Source organism: Aythya fuligula, chromosome 1, assembly GCF_009819795.1.
Source record: "Aythya fuligula isolate bAytFul2 chromosome 1, bAytFul2.pri, whole genome shotgun sequence".
Lineage (NCBI taxonomy): Eukaryota > Metazoa > Chordata > Aves > Anseriformes > Anatidae > Aythya > Aythya fuligula.
In genome coordinates, this window is record NC_045559.1 from 46,875,421 (window position 1) to 46,897,207 (window position 21,787).

The 21,787-nt window shown below is 40.9% G+C and overlaps 2 protein-coding genes across 6 annotated transcripts in view; one reads left to right on the plus strand and one right to left on the minus strand.

Annotated features, from left to right (window-relative positions):
• CDK17 (cyclin dependent kinase 17) overlaps positions 1 to 8,424 on the plus strand; it is a 58,307-nt gene extending 49,883 nt beyond the window's left edge. For 3 of the 4 annotated variants that reach the window (XM_032185276.1, XM_032185292.1, XM_032185300.1), the window contains 8 exons: positions 613 to 736; positions 2,277 to 2,397; positions 2,939 to 3,036; positions 3,386 to 3,491; positions 4,182 to 4,224; positions 5,477 to 5,567; positions 6,370 to 6,447; positions 6,653 to 7,516. In XM_032185276.1, the coding sequence (XP_032041167.1) occupies positions 613 to 736; positions 2,277 to 2,397; positions 2,939 to 3,036; positions 3,386 to 3,491; positions 4,182 to 4,224; positions 5,477 to 5,567; positions 6,370 to 6,447; positions 6,653 to 6,690 (699 nt within the window). In that variant the 3' untranslated portion in view covers positions 6,691 to 7,516. Of the gene's footprint in view, positions 1 to 612; positions 737 to 2,276; positions 2,398 to 2,938; positions 3,037 to 3,385; positions 3,492 to 4,181; positions 4,225 to 5,476; positions 5,568 to 6,369; positions 6,448 to 6,652; positions 7,517 to 7,624 lie in introns of those variants that run through there. The other variant, XM_032185284.1, reaches the window with a different exon arrangement.
• Positions 8,425 to 14,046: 5,622 nt separating this feature from the next.
• The window catches only part of ELK3 (ETS transcription factor ELK3), a 34,344-nt gene continuing 26,603 nt past the window's right edge, over positions 14,047 to 21,787 (minus strand). For both annotated transcript variants that reach the window (XM_032208001.1, XM_032207999.1), the window contains 2 exons: positions 18,531 to 18,653; positions 14,047 to 15,672 (listed from right to left, as the gene is read on the minus strand). In XM_032208001.1, coding sequence (XP_032063892.1) covers positions 15,574 to 15,672; positions 18,531 to 18,653 — 222 coding nt within the window. In that variant the 3' untranslated portion in view covers positions 14,047 to 15,573. The remainder of the gene's footprint in view (positions 15,673 to 18,530; positions 18,654 to 21,787) is intronic.

Genomic DNA, 21,787 nt, shown 5'->3' on the forward strand with positions numbered 1-21,787 from the left:
ATGTGTGAGTAGAGTTGCTTGGTTGGCTTACTGTTCCAAAGGACTAAAATAAACCTGCATGTATTGAGGTCAGTGGATGAATATAAAATGCCAGAGGATGTTGGGTTATGTTAGTAATATTCATTTCCCCACTTCTCCACATTTCACGAGCTTATGAATCCAGTTGTATTTTTCCAAGGGGCTGCCAAAACATCTTTAAACAGTTTTTGCACAGTTGAATGGAAAAGGTGCTGAGCTGTGGCAGAAAGGAACTTGAGTGTAGCCAGAGACAGTTACCTTTAAAGATGTTAGTGTGGGGAAGAACACTGGTAAATACTTAAACCGCCCTGTGGTTCTCTTCAATTATGCAGAACAAATCTCCCTTAAAATCTTTATTGTAAAGTACTGTGTAAAAGCAATGCATTAGCATAAAAGGATTTTAAATCTGTAAACAATAATGAAGATACTCTAAGTGTGCTCATAGGGAAAATTAATTTACTTTTTTAGAGGTATTTTTGTCTTGCTTACAGTACAGAGCTTTAACTCTGCAGTGCCCAAACAGGCTGTTATAAGTTAGTGTAATCTGAAAATTAACATTTTTGGCCTAATTTACTTGAATGTTCTCTTTTGTAGCTGTTTTTATACCAGATTCTTCGTGGTTTGGCTTACTGTCATAGAAGAAAGGTGTTGCATCGAGATCTGAAGCCACAAAATCTACTAATTAATGAGAAAGGAGAACTGAAGCTAGCAGACTTTGGTACGGACTGAAATTCTTCTGTAACAAATATTTTCTTTACTCACTATAAAGAAAATACTGAAAACAAATTATACTGAACTTGGAAATCCTTTGGAACTGGGAATGTGCATTTGAAAACCACTGTGAACATCAGGAAAATGAACCAAAGATGTGTATTTAATTCATCTTTGTACATCCTTACCAATTCAAAAGGCTAGGATTTAGAACCTTGTCCTTGTTCTGTTGCTGTTTGTCAATAACTGGAAAAGTAACATCCTTTAGTCAGTATCAGTAGGCAAGCAATTTGCTGCCTGTGATGTAGCTATCCTGTCTTCTTTGCAATGGCTTCTGAACTGTAACTGCAGGATCAGCATTCAGTCTGTTGGCTATGGTCCCAGCCCAAGTCTGTGTCAGTTTTACAGTTTTCTGTAGAAGCTGGTACTTCTTAGTCAGTCCATGGCTTCATTTGTGAACACTAAGAAATATTCCACAAACCATTGTTTTGGTTTCTGTCTTGGCTTTGAACAAATTAGTGAAAGCAATCATAATGGTTGCTAGAATTAATCTGAAGGAGCCAAAAGAGAAATGGGTATGTGCAGTTGCATTTATAAAGGAAAGATGAGAACACCAGATCTGTAGTAAACTTGTGCATTCTCAGATGGAAAATGGAAGTTGTCCTTTCACAGGATATAAGAAAATACATGTGTAGGTCATATTGTCACTGAACTTGAGGTTTGAAAGTAGTCTTACAGCTTCCTTTGAATTTGACATTTAATCAAATCCTTAAGCTGGAGCTCAGGCTGTTTGTTACTCACGCTCCACAATCACTCCAAAGCAGAGTTACCAAGGAGAGCAAGAGGAAGGGTCTGTCCCTGTACAGAATTGTCAGGTGTTGATGCACCAAGCTCCTTTGAGATTTCCAGTGAGCATTTGCAGACGAGTGCAGCATTCACAATTTCCTTTTATTTTCTATGTCGGGAAGGTCCTTTGAGAATCGTGTTAACGCTGTTTTTTTTTTCACTTGTTTGTGAACAAAAGTTGCTCAGAAGATTGTATTTAACACGACAGACCTAAATTTTATTGAGGATGTTACTGACAAACTGACAGTATTATTGCGAAAAACCTCTATTGATCAGTCCAACACTGTTGGTCCATTTCCACTGCTTCATGGTTCATTTGTTGCTTTCTTTTTCTTGCAGTGTAATTGTTAAGTGGTAAATGTAGGATTTCACAGATTGTGGGGAAGATGCTATATTGATATAATGCTTTGTTGTTTTGATGACATGTATAGGCTTACTGCAAGTTTTGATCTGCTTACCTGCCTTATATGCTTCAAAACACTTACCATGAGATTTCTGTAAATACTAAGTCAAAACACATTGTAGAAATATATTTATTAGGACTCTTGAATGAATATAATTTGGAAGGTATTTAGCAAGTCAGTATATTAAAGCTGACTTCTCTCATGAAAATTCTTTGTCAGTTCCATGGAAAATAAGATTTAAGAAAAGCAGCATTGCATAGAAACAGCACGTGACCCTTTATTTCCCTTTTTATCAAGGATTGGCTAGAGCAAAGTCTGTGCCTACGAAGACTTATTCCAATGAAGTTGTCACGTTATGGTACAGACCACCTGATGTTCTCCTTGGATCTTCAGAGTATTCAACTCAAATAGACATGTGGTTTGTATAGCTTTGTCTAGTTTTAATTTTTATTCTCAGTCAAGTTGAAAAAATGCCAGTTCTTCATTGCTATGTAGTAGCATTCAAATACTAATCCTTCGACTTTTTGAAGGCTATCACTGCATTAAATATTAGAGAAAGGGTTGACAGATGGGGAAGATGCTATTGTTTGTCTTTGAAAATGCAGAGTACTTTTTTATTGCTAAAACATGCATCAGGCCCACATTTCTAGGGGAAAAGAAATCCATGTTCTCCTGATGACACAACATGGTATTTTACTATGAACTTACAACACAATGGATTAACTTGACATCTGAAGGGAGAGGATATAATATAGCTATGACAAAGATTTTATTTGGTCTTTGATGGTTCTTTTGTTGCTGCATATCTTCTTTCAAAATTTCTTTTAGTAGCAATATGTAGTTAACTAATATACTTTGTTTTTATTTAAGAGAAGTTATAGATATCTTTAGGAGCAGAAAGCTTAAATTGCTGTGTATTTTTTTTTTCTGATTTACCTTTTTCTCTGTTTCTATAAAAGGGGAGTTGGGTGCATATTTTTTGAAATGGCATCAGGAAGGCCTCTCTTCCCTGGTTCAACTGTTGAAGATGAGCTGCACTTAATTTTCAGGCTTCTAGGTAAGTGTTACTTTTAGCAGCACTGTTACAGGTATATGTTTATTCTTCTAAACACTTTTTTTGTTTTCTGGGAGAACTGTAGATCTTTATCTATTAAAAATTACATTTTATGTTCCATTGTCTTTAAGATGAATGAGTGTGTTCTTGATTAAAAATGATCAACCTGAGTGCACAGATGAGTTTGTACAGCATTGCCTCCTTTTTTTTCCTGTTCAAATTACAGGATTAAGTGCTTATTTATGTCAGGGCTGTTTCTTTACAGGTCTGTGGGGGAAAGGGGTTATTTTTGTTGTTGTTTTGTTGGTGGTGATTTTTTGTAAGTTGAATTTATTGCTTTTTTTAAATACAGGAACCCCATGTCAAGAAACATGGCCAGGTATTTCTTCCAGTGATGAATTTAGAAACTACAACTTCCCTAAATATAAACCACAACCCCTAATCAACCACGCACCAAGGTATTTTGTGTTTTATTTAAAAGAAGATATACATTCCTATAGCTTTGAATATTTGTAAATGTGAACAAGGTTCCAAGTATGGTGTGCTAGTGAATGCTGGAAAATTGTACATCATTGTGGGCAGATATTAATGCAAAGCATAATCCCATTACTATGCAATTACTTTGTCTAATATCATTCAAAGCTCCATAATGACCTATAGAACTGTAAACGCCTTGTTAATAATGCCTGCATAGTGGGAGTATTCACACAGCACTTGCAAATTCTCTTGTTATATAATAGGCTTATTGTTAAAATGGCAAGGTTTCCTTGAGCAGTCTCTTGAAATCATTCTAAAATCAGTATGAGGAACTTCAAGGGTCTGCATCAGTATTGTTAACAGCACGGAGGTTGTAAATAAAGTTTATAACAAAGCCTAACACATTTTTATTGACTCTGAGAAAAAGATCTAACATTGTGTTCTCCTAGTGAATGACCTGGGTCAATCTACTAAATCACAATACAAAGCTCAAGATTTGTATGTTCCCGGTATTTTCATCGTGTTCTGAGATAGTGCTACTTGTATGTATACACATTCACAAGTAGTAAAGTTGTTTGGGTGAAAACATTCACTTCTTAAAATTCAACTTTAATCGGTTACTTTGCAGATCGGCTTCTGTAAATATAATTCAATAACTTTTTTTTTTTTAGGCTAGACACGGAAGGAATTGAATTGATAGCGAAGTTCCTTCAAGTAAGATATGTTTTGTGGCTTTAGTTTATTAAAAGTGCAAGTTTAGAGTTTTGATGTATTATGTAAAATTGTAATTATAAGCATAGTACCTGTTAGATCTAACTCAAAGTGCAGCTGAGTCTGTAGTGGATGACAGGTTTAGGAAGAATGATTGTCAGGCTAAATGCTGCAGGAACTTAAAAGCTGGTATTTTGGCTGTGTTTTTTTTTGTTGGAGTTGTGGTTTTGGGTAGGGTTTTTCTGTTGATGTTTTTGTTTTTTCTTTTGCAAGAAGCAATTTCTTCTCTCTGATTACTGTTTGTAAAAAAAGTAATTGATTCTGTTAGCAATTCCCTGAAAAACTAAAACACTTTTGAAATACAGTATTAAAACAGAACTTTTAAATACAAATACTACGGTTCTGTAAAGATGGATTTTGCTTCCCACTAGAGAAGCATCTACTAATGTAAAGAATACTCTTTGATCTTTCCAACTGTTTATATTCAAAAGGTAAAGTGTTATGTGGCTTTAATCTTTTAATCTGTATTAAAAATGAGCCAAGAAACAAGAAGAGGGGAGGCAAGATGGAAGGCCAACTCTTAAGTCTTTGAAAGAATGTAGAAGCCCTGTAACTTCACTGTGTTAAGACGCCTTAGTGTATTAGGTGGAGTGCAGTAACTCTGCTTTGCAGCCAGTGGTTTAAATTCTATACCAAGTCTTCATCTATTTACACACTCTTTGAGAGTAGTTCTTGCAGTCCTTGTTTAGACTTTGTTCTTCTTTGTGTACACCATTTTTAAATGTCTGAATCTTTGTCCAAATTTCTAAATATGCCAAACATGAGATTGTTAAGCACAGATTGAAGACCATGTTGTCTGAAGTTCCCTTTTATGCAAAATACTGCAGCATAGTCCATTCTAATTAGAAAGCTTTTGTGATCTCATGTAATTGTAATTTAATATTAGAACATAAAGTAGCCCAAAGTCTGACATCTAATCATTGTTACAACTACAAATAAAGATTAAGTATACTTCTATTTGCATCCATTTACAGCAGTTGAGTATTTTAGCAATCTCATATGTTGATAATTCTAATTTAGATAACATATGTTAGGTGTTTCATCTGTGAAATAAAAGTAATGAAAACAAAGATGTCCTAGTGAGTTGGTAAGAAAGATTTGAGCAAGTTGAACTCTTTCTTCCTTTGATGAAATCACTTAATACAAAGGATTTTTAAATTAAAACTGATGCACTTACATCCTTGTATGTTAATAGTATGAATCAAAGAAGAGAATTTCGGCAGAAGAGGCCATGAAACATGCATACTTCAGAAGCCTTGGAACAAGAATACATACTTTGCCTGAAAGTAAGAGTATAGTAGTAAAGCAACAGAGGAGTATTGTTAAGATAGTACACTACTGTCCTGCGTCTGGCTGGGATGGATTTAATTTTCATCATAGCACCTTGCATGGTGCCATGTCTTATATTTGTCACCAAAACAGTGCTGATAACACACCAGTGCTCTAGCTATGGCTCAGCAGTGTTTGCACAGTGTCAAGGCCTTCTCTTTTCTCACTTTCCCCCACAGTGAATAGACTGGGGAATGTGCAACATGTTGGGGACACAGCAGGCAGATAACCTGAACTGTCCAAAGAGATAACCTATAACATATAATGTCATGCTCGGGAATCAAAAAGGAGGAAGGGGGGCATGGTGGGGGGTGAGGGGTCTGTTGGGGAAGTTAGCCGTATTTTGCTATGGAACTGGCAGGGCATCAACCTACACATGGGAGGTGGTGAGTTACTGCCTTTGCATCACTTTTGTTTTTTATCTCTTCTTCGCCTCCTTCACTTACTAAAGAGTTTTCATCTCAGGTTTTCTTGATTTTGATTTTGCTTTTCCTTTCCTCTTCCTCATACACTAGGGCTTTGGGGAAGTTAGCAAGCAGCTTCATGATGCTTAGCTATATATCAGGGTTAACTGACAACAATCGCTTAATGAAAAATTCTTTAGTCTATTAAAGAAGTCCAATACATATTGACTTAAACATTTGGGAATAAGGAAAGGTTTTTTTCTTACCAAATCTGCACAATTAAGAATAGAATTTTGCTCAATAAAGCATAGTTGTGCTCAGATAGATATGAATTAATTTCTCTGTTACATTACAGGTGTTTCTATATTCAGTCTAAAAGAGATTCAGCTGCAAAAAGACCCTGGCTTTCGAAATTCCACTTACCCAGAGACAGGTATGGAAATATTAATATTTTCTCATACTTACAAATTGCATGCTAACACAATAACTGCAGGTTAAAAAAAAAAAAAAAACATTGTGATACTGGTTGAAGCCCAAAGAAAGGATATTCTCTCGGCATAGAAGGAGAGATATAGATAATGATTGAATCTGTTGCATGAATGCTTAAGTTTCTTACCATGGTCCATGTTCTGTTGTAGGACATGGGAAGAACAGAAGGCAGAGCATGCTTTTTTAAAGTGGGCGGTGCAGAGTCAAGCCCAAGCCTATCCTATCAATCAAGGACTCGGATCTGAAGGCAGTGCTCTCTTTTGGTGGACTCGGAATCGCAGTTTGTCTACACTGTCCTCTTCACAGTGGAGTCTTTTTATTTCCAACCTGCAGATTATGTTTTTATATTTGTTGTCACAGTGTGACAATTTTTTGTACAGTTGGTTTTAAGGTCTCCTCTGCCACTAGAGCCAGTAGGTTACAGCTGTTGATGTAACTGTAGCTGCAATTTTTGTGCAGGACTGAGAAACACAGTGCATTATTTATTGCGGAATCATTGCTGCTAAATAACTACTGTCTGTATAGTTAACACAACAGTTCCATGCCTGAAGAAGTTGCAATGGCTTTATAATATGTGAATGCATCTGTTTCTCTTCATAAAACGTTCTACTGCTGCGGGTTTTTTTTGTATTTCTTAAACTGCAGTGTTTCCTGGAATGTAAACATAGCTTTGCTTGGCTATAGGTGAACCATCTTTAATGCTCTAAGTTCATGGCACTTAATTCCTTATTTAACATTGGAAGTATGTGTTGAAATAGTTGAAAAATTATAATGCATATTATGTTTTTGAAAAGCACATGGTGTGAAAGTTGATTCAAACAAGTGAAAAGTAATTATTATTTGCTCTCAGATCCTATATTAGTTATTGATAAATTAGAGCATGGAGACTGGATAATAAATTTTGTCAGGCTCACTCCAGCATAAGATATTTGCACATTGTTGTGCATATGGGACCTGACAGAAGCAATGACTTTTTTTACCTTGTTTTTAACTTAGAAATACAAATAGTATTAAAAAAAAAAAAAAAAAAACAAACAAAAAAAAAAAAAAAAGAAAAAAAAAATGATTCATATATGTTGGACCCTGGCTTAATTTTGAAATTTTGAATCTTTTCATTACAGAGAAACAGGACGACTAATTACAAGAACATGGGAATAATGTCACACTTTTCCCACCCTGTTGCTCTCCCATTTGTGCATTATTCACTTGAAATCAACTGGAAAGATGCAAGTTTGTACTTGATAAGAACTCACTATACTACAGAACTTTTAAAATGGGAACTTAGAGAGTTTCTCAGATCTTAGATGTTATCTGTTTACCAGAGATAGTAAAGATGTTACTACTATGCTTATGCATCTCAGTGAGTATCATAAGTACACCCTTGGTGATGGTTACAGTATTTTTAAGCATTTGTGTTCACCTTTATGAACCTATTTGTTTAGTGCATCTTAAAGAGACTGTAAATCTTTATTGGTATATTTTGAAATGGTCATGTAAATCTTTGGCTGGTATATCATGAAAATAGTCATAGGTAACTTAATTTTTCCTGACATTCACTGTAAAACATTCAGGGGTCCTACCATTTCTGTTCAGGAAATCTTGTAGTTTATTGTTATTTAACAGTATTAAGTGAATTTTTGTATATTTCATTTTAACTTTATTTGTGAATAGTGATTGTGGCATGTTTGGGGGTGTTTTATTAATATTTCATTGATACTGGTAAATTTGAATTGGGATTTTTTTTTTTATTTTCTGGAAGAGAGAAGTTAATGTGTAATGGTGACTCTTGGACCACTACTGCTTTTCAGCATTTGTAAACCGGTTTTACGTTAAATCTTGTAGACCTAACAAACTGCTGTTATTTCTAACTGACCGACCTGTATTAATATTGTACTTTTGAAAGTATAAATATTATGTGGAATTCTTTGGTTTTGTTTTGAAATTTATAACGACAAAGGCCCTGTGCTGTTAAAAATACAGACTAAGTGAACTTGCAGTTCTTGGGGCATTGTTGGCAACTTAGCTAGATCTGTGTGTTGTGGGAGTCATCAGTTTGAACTCTAGCTGCTTATGAATTCATGCAGCCCAGAAGTAGTGGCAGCGAGGGTGGTATCACTCATCTGCAACTGAGGCCGTTCAGGATCTTATCATAAACATGGTCCATAGTCTGATTGTTAGCGATGAAGTCCTGCATGTCACGTGGTATCAGGAGTTTTGTGTAGCTCTAGGAAGGTGAGACGTGGCTCGGATGCATGGATTTGAACTCCCACTGATACCAGTGGGAGTGTCTCATGTGTGTCAGAGGCAGATTTGGCACTGATTGAAAAACCTTTGTCCTGAAATAGTTGTTATATATATTTTTATAGTTGCTATGGATCTGATCTAGATTTTATACTGATTAACTTTGTAGGAAATATGTTGTAGATGTAATGGTGTTGAAGAAAGGAGTATCAAAAAAACATTTTTTTTTCTACAGAAGTAGTGAAAATATAGAGTAAATGTTCACTGTGGATAAATGTGGGATTTAGCATTTCTAGAACAGTAATATTTTCTAGGTCATAAAAGAACAAGAAATAATGTGACACTAATGAGTAAAGGACTTAAAGGTTTAACTGGTAAAATGAAGTGCATTAACAAATTTAGAAGGGGATCAGCTGCAGCTAACAAAAGGAGATTTCCATTTTGGATAGGAATTTGGTGTTGTTACAGATGAAAAGATCTTCCATAAAATTGAAGCACTCTGAATATAAAGAGATTTTTCTAAAGATCTACAAATGAATTGGTTTGCTTCACTAGGAGGTAGCTTTAAAGAATGTATTTTTTAAGAAATTCGGCATCTGTGGTCAAGCCAGTTTTGTTGGGGTCTCTCTCTCTTTTTTTTTTTTTTTTTTTTTTTGGTCCATAATCAAAATTCCTGCATCAGCAGAGGCAATTCTGTGGCAGATGCCTGTTTGGGGCAGTAGTCAGTGAGTCTGAAGTCACTGGGCATTTCTCTGACATCGTTTTTGTGCAATTCAGTGTTCCCGTCCCCTGTCTGACAGCATCAGGCAGTACAGGCCTGGTTTCACTGTCACCGAGAACGCAGCGAGTGCTGACCCTTCTGGGAGAAGGCCTCAGCCACAGTGAACATCAAGCAGATGCTCACTAAAATGGGATGATTGACAAGATTTGGTTACAACAGCCTCTGCTTGACGATGGGTGATCAGTTAAGGAGAAATGGCCTGCAAGTAGCTGCTGATTTTAAATAAGTATTTGTAGAGGATATACCCATTGTACCCCGTCTACCCAGAGGCGGAAAGGCCAAGGTGTGTGTATAGGTGTGTGTAGGAAAAAAGGTGGATTCGAAGGCAGGAAAGAAGCAGGTGGTCACAAGGTGGTGTGCACATGCAGGTGAAGGCTGAAGAGGAGAAAGGGTGGGTGGAGGGTGGGGAATTTACAGGCCAGGAAAGAGTGGGAGATTGAAAGGGACAAACCAGCTGCTCAGCAATGCTCTAGTGAAACATGCATCTCAACACAGCTGTGTTATTTTTGTGCTGCTTTACCACAGCATTAAGTAGCCAGAGTGTATCCCTGAATTGGGCAATAAAAGTTAAAATAAACAATTATTAAAGAACAACATACTTTGTATCTGCAAATCATTTGGAAAACTGCAAGGTAGCATTCCTTGGGAGTCTTGCTTGGTGTTTGCACATGGGTTTTTCAATTTAATAAAAGCACGTTATTTCTGTTTTGCAATGTTAAGATGGAATTAAGGTTAAGAGTACATTCATTTATTGAGGACAAAATATATGAAAGGTATGTTGTAAACATCCACAAGCTAAGCATTATAAACCCAGGAAATACCCAGAATTAAGGTCAGACTTGAAAGAAATCCAAATAAATTAGGGTGTGGAAATGCATGGCTGTAGCCTGTAGTGACACAGAGAAAAACTGGAACGTACCTTAAATGAACACCACGTTGCCACAGCCGTGATCGGTTTGTCTGGTCACTAAAGAGCAGAGTTTAATCGTTCTTGTGCCTTGTTAGCACATTTCAATACTTCCTCTCCCCCCTTAGTAATGTTTGGCTTTGAAAAAAATGCAGCATATTTATGAATTTTTCCAACTTTTGGCAGGAACATTTATGCTTCGTTTTTACAGTCAATCCTCCCCATTTCAGAGGCGGGCCTGTTAAGAGATTTACTACTACTGTTTGGCCCGCGCATGGATCAGTACTCGTATCTCACCAGCATCCGTGTCAGCCCAATTTAAAAGATTGACAAGAAAACAAGCACAGGGTATGTAACACAGTGGAAACACTGCACAAATGTTTAGCTAATTGGCACACTGTAAAGTAAGCTGACTGTGTGGGTATGGTGATTTTGCAAAGCACAAAAGCCAGGTAGATATGTGGGCTTCGTAACTCATACCCTAGAGCTTTTTGTCCATGGAATTGAGTTGAACAAGGCCACAGTGAACTTGTTGGCAGAACTGGGATTAGAATTCAGCCATTCTAGATTTTTAAAAAATCTTGTGTGTGTGTGTTTTTCATGAGACTGTACTGCCTTTCTCTCATTATCTGAGAGAAAAAGATTGATGTCAGTGGAAAAATGTGTACATTAAAATGTTCCATTATTTTCGCGTTCTCTGAAATCCCTTAACTCATTCAAGTCTTGTGATTTCTGAGCCAACTTAAGCTGTGAACACACATCTGCACATACTTACCGATGTAAATAACTGCTCGATTTATTGCCCTGGTTGCATCCTCCAAAATCACTTAAGGAACAGACCTGCCTAAGCAGATTGCTTTTATGGTCCTCCTAATGAAATATGAGTCTTTTCAGCTCACATGCCATACCTTGAAAAAAATATATCCCTCGGAGAGCTATGAAGCTTCTTTGTTAGTTGCAGTGGGATCTTCTTGCTGACAGAAATGCCATCACTGCGGATTGCAGAGCTGGGAGAATGCTCTTCCCCATCCCCTTTCCAACATGCTCTTGCAGAACACCTCCCTCCAGGCCCTGCAGAGCAGTGCCAGCACTGCTGGCTCCTCCTCTTTCACACCATGAGCTCATTTTTTCAAAGCCTTTTTGTTTTCACTTTTCCATGTCCTTTTCCTTAATTTGCAGAGGGAGGAAGCTGGCCTGGAGCTAGATCAGGAATAATTAAGGTTGCATTTATCCATATGTGCTTCTAGCAGAGCAAACATGAAATGAACTGATGGAAATCTTTGGGGGGGGGGATGGAGAGAAAGCAAGAGTCCTTTCCTGTAAGAAGCTGTTTTACAAATACCCCACAAGGCAGGCCGTGATACCAGTTGCTCCAGAGTCCTTGCCTGAGGTACATTCTCCTTTTTTGTTCATTTAAGTAAATTTATGTTCTTCCTGACTAATGCTGTCAATCTCTTTGCCCTCAAGAAATAGGCTTGTGCTCCATCTGTGCAGGCAGAGCACTTGTATTAATTGGTAAGAGCTGCTACAGTTAAACTAAAAGGGAGCTGGTGGTCATGATGGCTTCTAAAGATGCTTCCTATAGGCACACGATGACACAGCCTCTTAATGTAGAAACTCGTTCTGTTAAATCCCATAGTCTGTTTTAAAGGAGTGTCTCCCCTTTAATCACTCGTCTTGTTGACAGTTCATTATTTCCAGATTGGCACGTATCTGTCTGATGAGACTGGTTTTATTCAGACAAAACAAGTTGTTCTGTGTTGACGTAATGGACAAATTTCAAATCTTTCTTTTTCTGTAGTTTGTTATCACCCATCACTGTTTTCCCTGCCTTGGAAGTGTTCTTTAGAGCAGAAGGCACCTACCTACCTGTGCCACCAAAGTGCAGGCTGAGTCAGGGCAGAAGCTGTGTGTCATCTCTTGGCAAAACCACCCCGTAGCTGTAGCCCTGCTGGTGGATACTTGCTTCTCCAAAAAAAAAAAAGCAATATAAAGGTAAGCCAAAAATAGCCTGATCATGGGCCCAGCCTATAAACCACTGAAAACTTAACTTTGCATATTGCTGAAGTATGAATAAAGTGTGAACCTATCCAAAAAAATCCTTCGAGTATGATCAAACTGCAGCGATCACCAAGAACATTCAAGAGAGAATAACTCCAGTGTTGTTCAAGACTGTTGTCTTGGAGCTCTCCACTGGCACAGAAATACTGACACTTTCACAGTGTTTATTTTACAAACATTTATTTGATTCTTTTTCTCTACAGTTAAAGGTACTTATTAAGAAAATTCAATGGAAAATTACTAATGGAATATTTTCTTTGAAGCATAAAGCATAATGAGCTAGTGTTTTAGGTAAGTGTTAGACTTGAGAGGCTGGACTTTATTTGTTTAAATATCATTTCATTTTGTCCCCTCTAGGAAGAATTTTTGTTCCACATAATTGACCAATTTGCAAGGCAGATTTCATTTTGACAACCTTTTTTTTTTTTTTTTTTAATTGAAAAGTCAAGCAGCAGAAGAAAACATGTTCTACTGCTATTTTTTATTCTCTCAAAGATGAGAAGACAGCACTAACGTTCTTGTTTCTGACTGCCTTCCCTTAAGTTTTTATTGGATTCTTCTGGATCTGTTTTTGTTGAAACAGATTTTTGTCCCAAAATTGTTATTTTCTTTATTTTTAAAAGAAAAGTCATTCAAGGGTGTGCATATTGGAAGGTGGGGGGGGGGGGGAGGGCAGTAGAGGGGTGTTGAGCTTTCCAAAAAGAAAGATTCTGCCTTGCTAACAATAAAACCTTGGAAGAAACAAAATTACAAGAATCTGGGTGTTTTTTTCTTTTAAGAATCTCTTCTCTGTTATGCACTTCTTCCTCTCATCTTAATCTGTTTGTTGGTTTGTTGTGTTTTTTTTTCAGTGCGGTATCCAATACCTTTTATTAATTCAAAGATTAAATTTTCATGAGTATTTGTCATTACTTTTTAATTCACAGTGAGAAGCACTTAATCTTTATGCCTTGTTCTCCCATTAGCTGTACTGGTTATATGCAAGGCGAGACTACTGGAGTAGGCGTTTATGCTTTTTAAAAAACGAGAAGATTGTTGGCTCTTGAGTGTGAATAATTGCTTCTGTGTAACTTAGTTACTGAAAAATATTCCACGTAGCTGGGAGGATTCATCTGTTGAAAGGGAAATGTTTGACCTGCAAGCCCTCGTGATTTAACTTCCACCAGACTAGTCAATCTCATTAGTTATGTGCTGCCTTTTCTTCCAACCTATTCTGACTTTTCTTAGTGTAAAATATCCCTTCACTCATAAATTTTCAATAAGCTCATCTTCTGGTTTCGACTCCATGGGATGGTCCTTCTTGGAGCTCTTAAAATGCTGAATCAAGTGAATGACTTCCCATTTGTTTCATTCTTTTTCCTCATGTCCTGCACCTTGGTGCTGTTTATCAGCGCTGGTGTTTCATGCAGATATGGCAGTTTTTTAGTCAGTTAATTACTCCGAGTGAAACCAAGGAGTCATTTTTGGTTGTGCAACCCAGCTGCCTGAGAAAAATTCCTGCTCCCTTTTGTCAGACTACCTCTGCCCAAAAAACGGCTTCTCAACATCAGAACTGCAGTAATAAAATGTTTATTTAGCACCTTTCAGGTAGAAGGATCCAAAAGCACTTTACAATTAACTACACACATCATCACTGAAATGCATCCAAGCAGAAAATCAGCAGACAACTCACTGCATAGGTTTCAAAACGAATGGACTTTTGACCAGCTGCTTGGCCAGAAAACAAAGTAGAGGCTCTAATGACCTGTAGCAAACAGGATCCTGATTTTGGTTTGGTTTTTGAAGGTCTCATCTGAAAGACCTACATGGTAAAACGGCGTTCAATCCAATTTAGCCACCTCAGAAAACGGACGATTTGCATCAGCCCTGCCAAGATTAGAATCTGTGGTGCCAGGGAGTCTAGCCTCATCCTAACCTGACATTTAGATGACTAAAGCATCACCTCAAGGTAGAGGACATACCTCGTAGGTTCAAGTTGCAAGTATATGGTAACACAGTGCTGTTTTTTAATCCAGAATTCAGATGTTTATACATAAACATCCCACATGTACAGTATGCCTCCTTACAAGCACCAGACATTAATTTACAGTCCTGTAACTTTTCCAGCTTTTGGGGAAGGGGAAATGTGACCTTCTCAGCTTTAGTAGCTAGAAGAATCTTTCCAGGGAAATGGTAGAAGGCACTTGGCACGACTGAACAAAGCACCTGGAAATTCTCTATCGGGAACGATCCTCATTCCCTGGGAGGACAGAGATCACCTGCAGTCTTTCCAGCTGTAATGTCGACAGTTCGTAAGAAGTATATGCCAAATAAATTCTGAGCAACGTTCTTCTTTTCTACAGAAGTGTTTTCAAATGCTGGAAATGTTTTGTGAATACACAAAGCCCAGTTCCTCCCTGTTGCAACTCCACAGAAGAATTTGGGCGTAAATGTGGCTTTGTTACTCCTAAATACATCTCCTGACTGTAACATTTATTACGTTTTTCACTTCAGCAAAGAAAAATTATAAGGCTATTTTTATACAATTTGAAAGCACTTAATACAAAGTTACATGAATACACTGCATCATACAGCCTATCCGTGGAGAAAATACTGAAATACTACCATAGGGCTGTTCAATACTAGTTTTGTCTTTCAACTTTTTATCTTAATACTAGAAAATATATAAATCATTTACATGACATTATGCAAAAGAAGGCACAGCCGGTTATAGTTTACACAAGCACAATGCATAATATGCAGAAAAAGGTATTAAAAAGAAGCTTCACATCCTTATTAGATACATTGTTGCAATCCATTACAAAAAGTACTTCATCAACAACAGAAGTGTTCAACACTTGAGAGCTATGATATAAAAAAAATTATAATTCATTTAATGCAAAACAGATTTATATATATTTTTATATATAAACACTGTTTAAAAAATGCTAACATAATAAAAGTAGATTATCCATGTAATGAAAAGTGCAAACCAAAGTAATAGAGGGTTTCACAATGTCCTTCTCATGACACAGGAAAAACTAGCCCATAGGAATGAAGTGTTAAATCCACCAAAAAGTCCTTAACGCGATGAGGCATCATCAGGATTTCTGAGCGTTTGGAGAAAGCAGTACTGGAGAGGAGGCTCCGTCCAGACTGGGGAGTGGCACTGGTATGTGACCATTTAGCAGAGTTGGAAACTGTAAGAGGCCAAAAGGTAAAAAAAAAATAAAAAAATAATAAAATTAGTCTTTATCTCAAAGCGTTCAGCCCCAAAGCACATGCATTTAGCATTAGCAACTGACTCCAGATGTTTTCAAGGCCTGTGATTTCTGTACAGTACGATGGATACCAAACGCCTGCATCAGCCATCAGGAATGTGAAGCAGAGGATGGAACCTGGATAACTTCTCAGTGTGCAGGGATGTATGAGCCTATTATTGGCTATATTTCATATCAAAGTTGACATAACAATACAGCTGTAATCACAATGGGAAAGTTAATAACAGAGAGAAATGTTTGCCATCCATTCTGCTTCCAAAAATGTTTCTTAGTCTACAGAACAGTAATTAAAATCCATGTTTTTCATCTGCCCTTCAGAGAAGTTAAGCAGAAAAGCTCTTTGCAAAAGTGAAAGTTAAGATGTAGCTTTAGGACAGAAGAAGCACAATTGTGAACACGAACCATGAGGAGAATTTCTCTCAAGCAGTTACAGTTCATGTCTGTATTCACTAAGAGGCTGTCCGCAAGCCACGCCAGACCAGATGAGGCAGAATATACTGCACTTTAGTACTAACACTTGACTTCTGACATGCTCTGCAGAGAGGATTTGCTCACTAACTAACCCATGCAGTCCTGGCATGTGCTGACAGCTCTCAGTGTCTGGGCTGGGGAAGGGCCAGGCAGGAAGGTGCAGCAGGCAGGGAGGTGCAGCGGGCTTGCTGCAGCGTCAGGCGGGGATTGTGCCATCCGTAGGCGCTCGTCTGCCTCGGGGCCAACTCCATGAGGCCTCGCTCCTGGTCACTACAGCCCTGAGAGCAGAAGGGCCGAGGAGCAGCGCTCCTGACTTCAGGGACAGCCATGGCCCAGTGCTGGGCAGCAGCCAGTGGAGCCTCATAAAGCTATCAAAAAGAGGGTTGTGTGACCTCAGGTGTCTGTCGAGGCCGGGGGCTGGCTGGCACCACTGAGATGCCGGCCACGGTGATGTTTCAGTCGCACCCTTCCCCTGCTCTCCACCCCAACCCAGCTGCCCTCATCTTCTTTCTGCTGCTTCCGTGGCCCCTGGGGCCTGGGACGTGGCTGACCCCTCACTACGGTAGAAACAAATAAAACAGCTTCTTGTGGCAGTGCTTAATTCGGGCTAACTTGCTAAAGTTCAGCCACATTTTCTTGAATTAATCAACTCCGCGCAGGTCTCTCGCTGTTCCAGTTATGTGGTAATTTCCAGCTCATGATGAAACATCCAATTAAGTTTCATTACACAACACTGTGGCTTCAAAGGGGAGGCTTTCCAGGCAGGTCAGGGCTCCAAGGTGAGTTGTGTGAAGGAGGCTGCAGTGTTCAGGGACGCTGGAAGGGGGCACGGGCGGTGGTGTTTGGGGGTTGCTTTCACCTCATAAGCACTGAAGGAGGATTTTTAGCAGTTAATAAGCATCCATGGGCTCGGTGAGGGAGCATCCATGTAGCTGTGCCCAGCAGTGCCAGAACAACTCTTCCTGGCCCGTTAAGGCAGGGACCACACTCCCATAGGTGTGGTCATAGTCAGACTGTGGACGCGGATGGATCCCATCCTGGTCCTCAGACTACAAAAATACCAACGCTGAAGAGCTGCAGCCAGTGCCAGGCACGGCACTGTCACAAGAAGCAGCAGGCAACTGGAAGATGACATACCGGGGCCTGCTCTCACCCCCGTGTCAGTCAGCAGGCCCAGCTGCAGCGCTGCACCGGCCTCCAGCTGCTCGCAGGATTTTGGCTCCTCTAATGCCAAGCAAATGCTCTTTCAGCTCAGGTGAAAACAAAAGCAGCTGCAGGGCTCCCGCTGGAGGCAGAAGGCTGTTTCACCCCACCTGAGCAGAGCTCTTGAGCTGAAGCCCAGCCCCAGAGGCTCCGGCAAGGTTCAGAGACTAAAAGCAGGTCTCGGCTCCGCAGCAGCCCCCTCCTGTGTTGGTGCTGGTCAGTCACAGCATTTGGGGATTTTGCTCCAAGGGTTTCCTTGCCTTCTGCAGCCACATGGCCTGCCACCAGCTTCTTGTGCTTCCTGCCAATTAGCTGATCAGCGTAACTTCTGTGAGCGAATGAATCAGCTGTTTCGTGGCAGCTGGAGCTGCTAGCACCATCCCCATGATCCCCTTCCTCAGCCTCGAACAAATGCTGCCCCTGAGCTCTGCAGCCATCACTGTTTATTTAATACCTTTCCGATTTATTGCATTGCTAGAAAACTGAGATTATTTGTTTTTGCTCCCAGTATCCACGAGAGAGGACAACGCTGCTTTTCTCCTGTTACACATGGAAAGGTAGTGCTCAGAGAGCTGAAGTAACCAGTCTGTGGACACCTGGATACCGGAGAACTGGAAACGGAGCCTTCAGGTTCAGAGTGCCCTTCCTTTAAATACAACCATGTCCTGTCTTCCTGGGAGAGAACTATCTCATTATTACAGAAGGCTGAACCTATGCCCACCTGCTGTAAGAGGCCCAAACTGATCTTGGTTTTTCCAGAGTCCTCGCTCCACTGCTCTCCTGGCCAGTCCCTGCCTGAACGGTGCTCTCTCCCCAAAGCCCTGGGGGCTCAGTTACACACTCATCCTAAGGTCCTGCATTTATTTCTGTTTCCTTCATCCAAAAAGTACGTTCCTGCTGCACTACCAACACTGCCCAGGAGGGTCTGGCTGTGCTGCCAAGGGGGTGTAAGCAAACAGGCCTCTCTTAAATATGCCCACCAACTCCTGCATTTTCTCAAACCATTTGAAAAGCTCCAGACCAATGTGAGATGTGAGATGTTCCCCTGATGTCTCTTCCACATGCATTTTCACACACGAACCCCCTGCATTAGGAAGACCTACCTGGAACAGAGTGTTTGGTCCCTGCAGCCTGGCAGGACTCAGAGGAGCAACGGGACTGAGGCTGCTCCAGAAATGAATGCTAGACAGCAGCGGGCTTGGGGTCAGCAATAATCCATTTGGGGTCTGCAAGACAAAAAAAAAAACACCTCATGATGCATCCCTGCAGCATTCACAACAGCTGACGACAACTAAGAACCCAAAAACTACGAACCCAAGGGTTTTTCCAACTCTGGGATGGTGCCTTCCAATGTCACGGTGCACACCGAGAGCTGCGGATACTCTCAGCACTTCCAGAGCACAATTGGTGGAGTTAAAGGACATGCAAATCCCTGTTCAAAGTCACATAAATTATTCCGTACCCAGAGTAACTTTTATCTTCACAAAGAAGAACATGAAAGTGATGTGACAGTTCTGAACAAAGTATTTGGCATAATGAATTCATCTCCACAGTAATCTCGATGCCAATTACCAAGCTCGGTCCCATTCAGCAAGGCGTTTAATGGAATTCGGGCACACACTTAGCAAGCAGGTGCGTGTGCTGGGGCAGCCTTTAAAACAGGTAGAGAGAAGACAGCAGACAAGGAGTGGCCAGCAGGTCGTGCACTCTGGTGTCTGCCAGCCACCTGCCTGGCCAGAAATGCCAGCTCTGCCTCCCACACGTGGCCAATGCAGCTGGGGTCTCGCTTCACCACCCAGCCCACCAGCTGCTGTTGCTGGGTCGCTGTGAAGAGCAGCAGCAGAGCGGCAGGTAGCACAGGTTACCTCTGCTCCAGACCACGACGGGTGTTTTACTTGCAAAGCAGCACCCCAGGGATCCGCTGTGCTGCTCGAGGCCCTGTGCAGAGGCCCCGCAATACACGGTCCTGCTCTGACGTGCTCGCAGCCGAGTTCAGAGCAGGGTCAGACAATTAGGGTAACAGCGCCAGGGGAGAAGAAAGGGAGAGAAGAGGAGCAGCAAGCCTCGAGGGCCTTCCAGTGCTTCTGTCCCGAGGTATCTGAGAGCCTGGCTGCTCTCTAAGTGGCTGATTTCTCTGAGGCATCTCGAAAAAAGCAGAGGGGGAGATGCGAAGGGGAAGGGCGCTGCCATCTCCCTCCTTCTGCAGCACCACGCGGCAGAAACCACAGCTGTGTCCACAGCAACAAAAACGTGGTACTGCAGGGAAAGGAAAAGTCTGCTTGTCCTGGGAAACTTCTGATTGTCAGAGCACTTGTATCTGCAAGTTGTGCCAGAGCCAAGAGCCAGCCAAAGCGAGCCTCCGAATCTGTTAATATTTCATGTGAAAAGAGCACAGTGCCTTCCGGGGGTGTTCTCAGTGTCACCATCAGGCAAGCATCAAAGCCACCTGAGGAAACAAGCGTAAACCACACCACAGCACCGGCCGGCCTCGAGTTACATGTGGAAATTGGTGTATCCCTCCTTTTCTGCCCTCATGTAGCTATACCTCTGGCGCTGGATGTGAAAACCAGCAGGAAGTGCCTGCTTAAACCCTCTTTATAAACTAGCTTCCAAGCTCAGCAGCAATGCTCCCAGCTCCAGACATCTCTGCAAAAGCCTGCATGTGAGCACAGCCCTCCTTGTCCCTCCCAGCTGCCAGATAAAGACAACTAGGAGAAATTAGTTGAAATTAGAAATATAGCAGAAATTTCTTGACTGAAAGGGTTTTGTGGCGTTGGAACAGGCTGCCCAGGGAAGTGGTTGAGTCACCACCCCTGGAGGTCTTCAAGAAAGGTGTAGATGTAGAACTTAGTAGCATGGTTTAGTGGTGGAGCAAGTAGGGAACAAAATCTAAACAGCTCTCGTTGAAAGCTAACCAAAAGAAAAGCTGCCATTTCTCACTTAAGCATTGTGCGGAGTGTCCTGAGATCTCACTTCTCTATTCTGAATTGGTTGTGCAAATCAGGTGCTCTTCCACGGGGCTACCTCCACCTGAGGGCTTTGCTCCTGACCAGCAAAATGTGATAAATGAGAAGCTCTCTGAAGCCCTCTGAAGGAGGGCAACAGCAGCATAATTCCCTTCTGTGACTCTGAGGAGTAGTAAGTACTCTGGTTTAGAGATGAATGAGAAAACGAAGTGTTCAAAGGAACAATCACAAAATGAGGACAGAAATCACTCATCGTACTGAGTTCTGGGGTAGCAACAAATTAAAGCAAGCTTGTAATCACACGCTGTCATTGTGTCTAGTTGGCATCTGATAGGATTTGTGAAATTTGCTCCCCGCAAGCAAACTACTTACTGTGGTTACGCCACAGATCGAGGCCATACAAGCCTGTCAATGCACCTCTGTTTTGGTTTGCCACACTCCTGTTCTTCCTGCTGTGCACAGTAGCACTGGGAGGTTTGGCGGTGCACACAAATGGCAGGCAGCAGCCCACAGATCCCTCTTCCTTCGTGGCACAGCCCTGTATCTTGGTGGCCTGCAGGTGTGTGAACTGCCCCACAACCAGCTCGGGCTGGAGAAGCTGTGCTGGCCGAGCGTGCTGGTCGCTGCTCTGCCTCCTGCGGGGAGGGCATCACGCTGTGCGGGTGCACTGGGTGCCCCAGGACACAGCCATGAGGCCACACAACACCACTCAGAATAGCGAAGAGGTGAACACACCAGATCACTCACTCTCTGTTATGTGATTTTCCTCTTGCCCTCTAAATTACTAGATTTCTTCCACAGGCTTGCTTGCAAATGAGAACTCATTGACATTACCACAAATAAATGATTAATGGACAGCTATTTTATAAGAACAGGATAACCTACCAGGTATTCAGTAGGTCTGTACTGAACGGCAGCTCTGGCAAGTATTCTGTGGACCTGTAAAACTTTGGAAATCAAAACTGGCTTAAGAGCCTGTCTTAGAAACCAATTAATTTGTTCCCTATTTGAAACCTAATGAAAATGCCACCCTTTTTGAATGGATACAACAGCCAACAGAGAAATCTAACCAGGCACCCCACAGCACGCACGCTCAGTTTCTGAGCTACAAAACCCCTATGTTGTGTTTTTCTTCCTGGCTTTTTTTTCTGCTTGTTTTGCAGACCTGGAGGCTGATTTCCCTTTATAAGAGATTTGCTCGTGTTAGCGGCTGCCCATCTCGGCATCCCCCAGGCACCCTGTGGTGCTGCTCTCCATGCTCATGCTCACCCCGGGAGCGCGGTGCTGTGAGGAACCCGTTCTCCACGCACCACTCAGACCTGGGCTGTGTCTTCCTCTACCCCACGTGCTGCCAGATGACAACAAGCTCCTAGCACTACTGGCCTTGGCCAAAC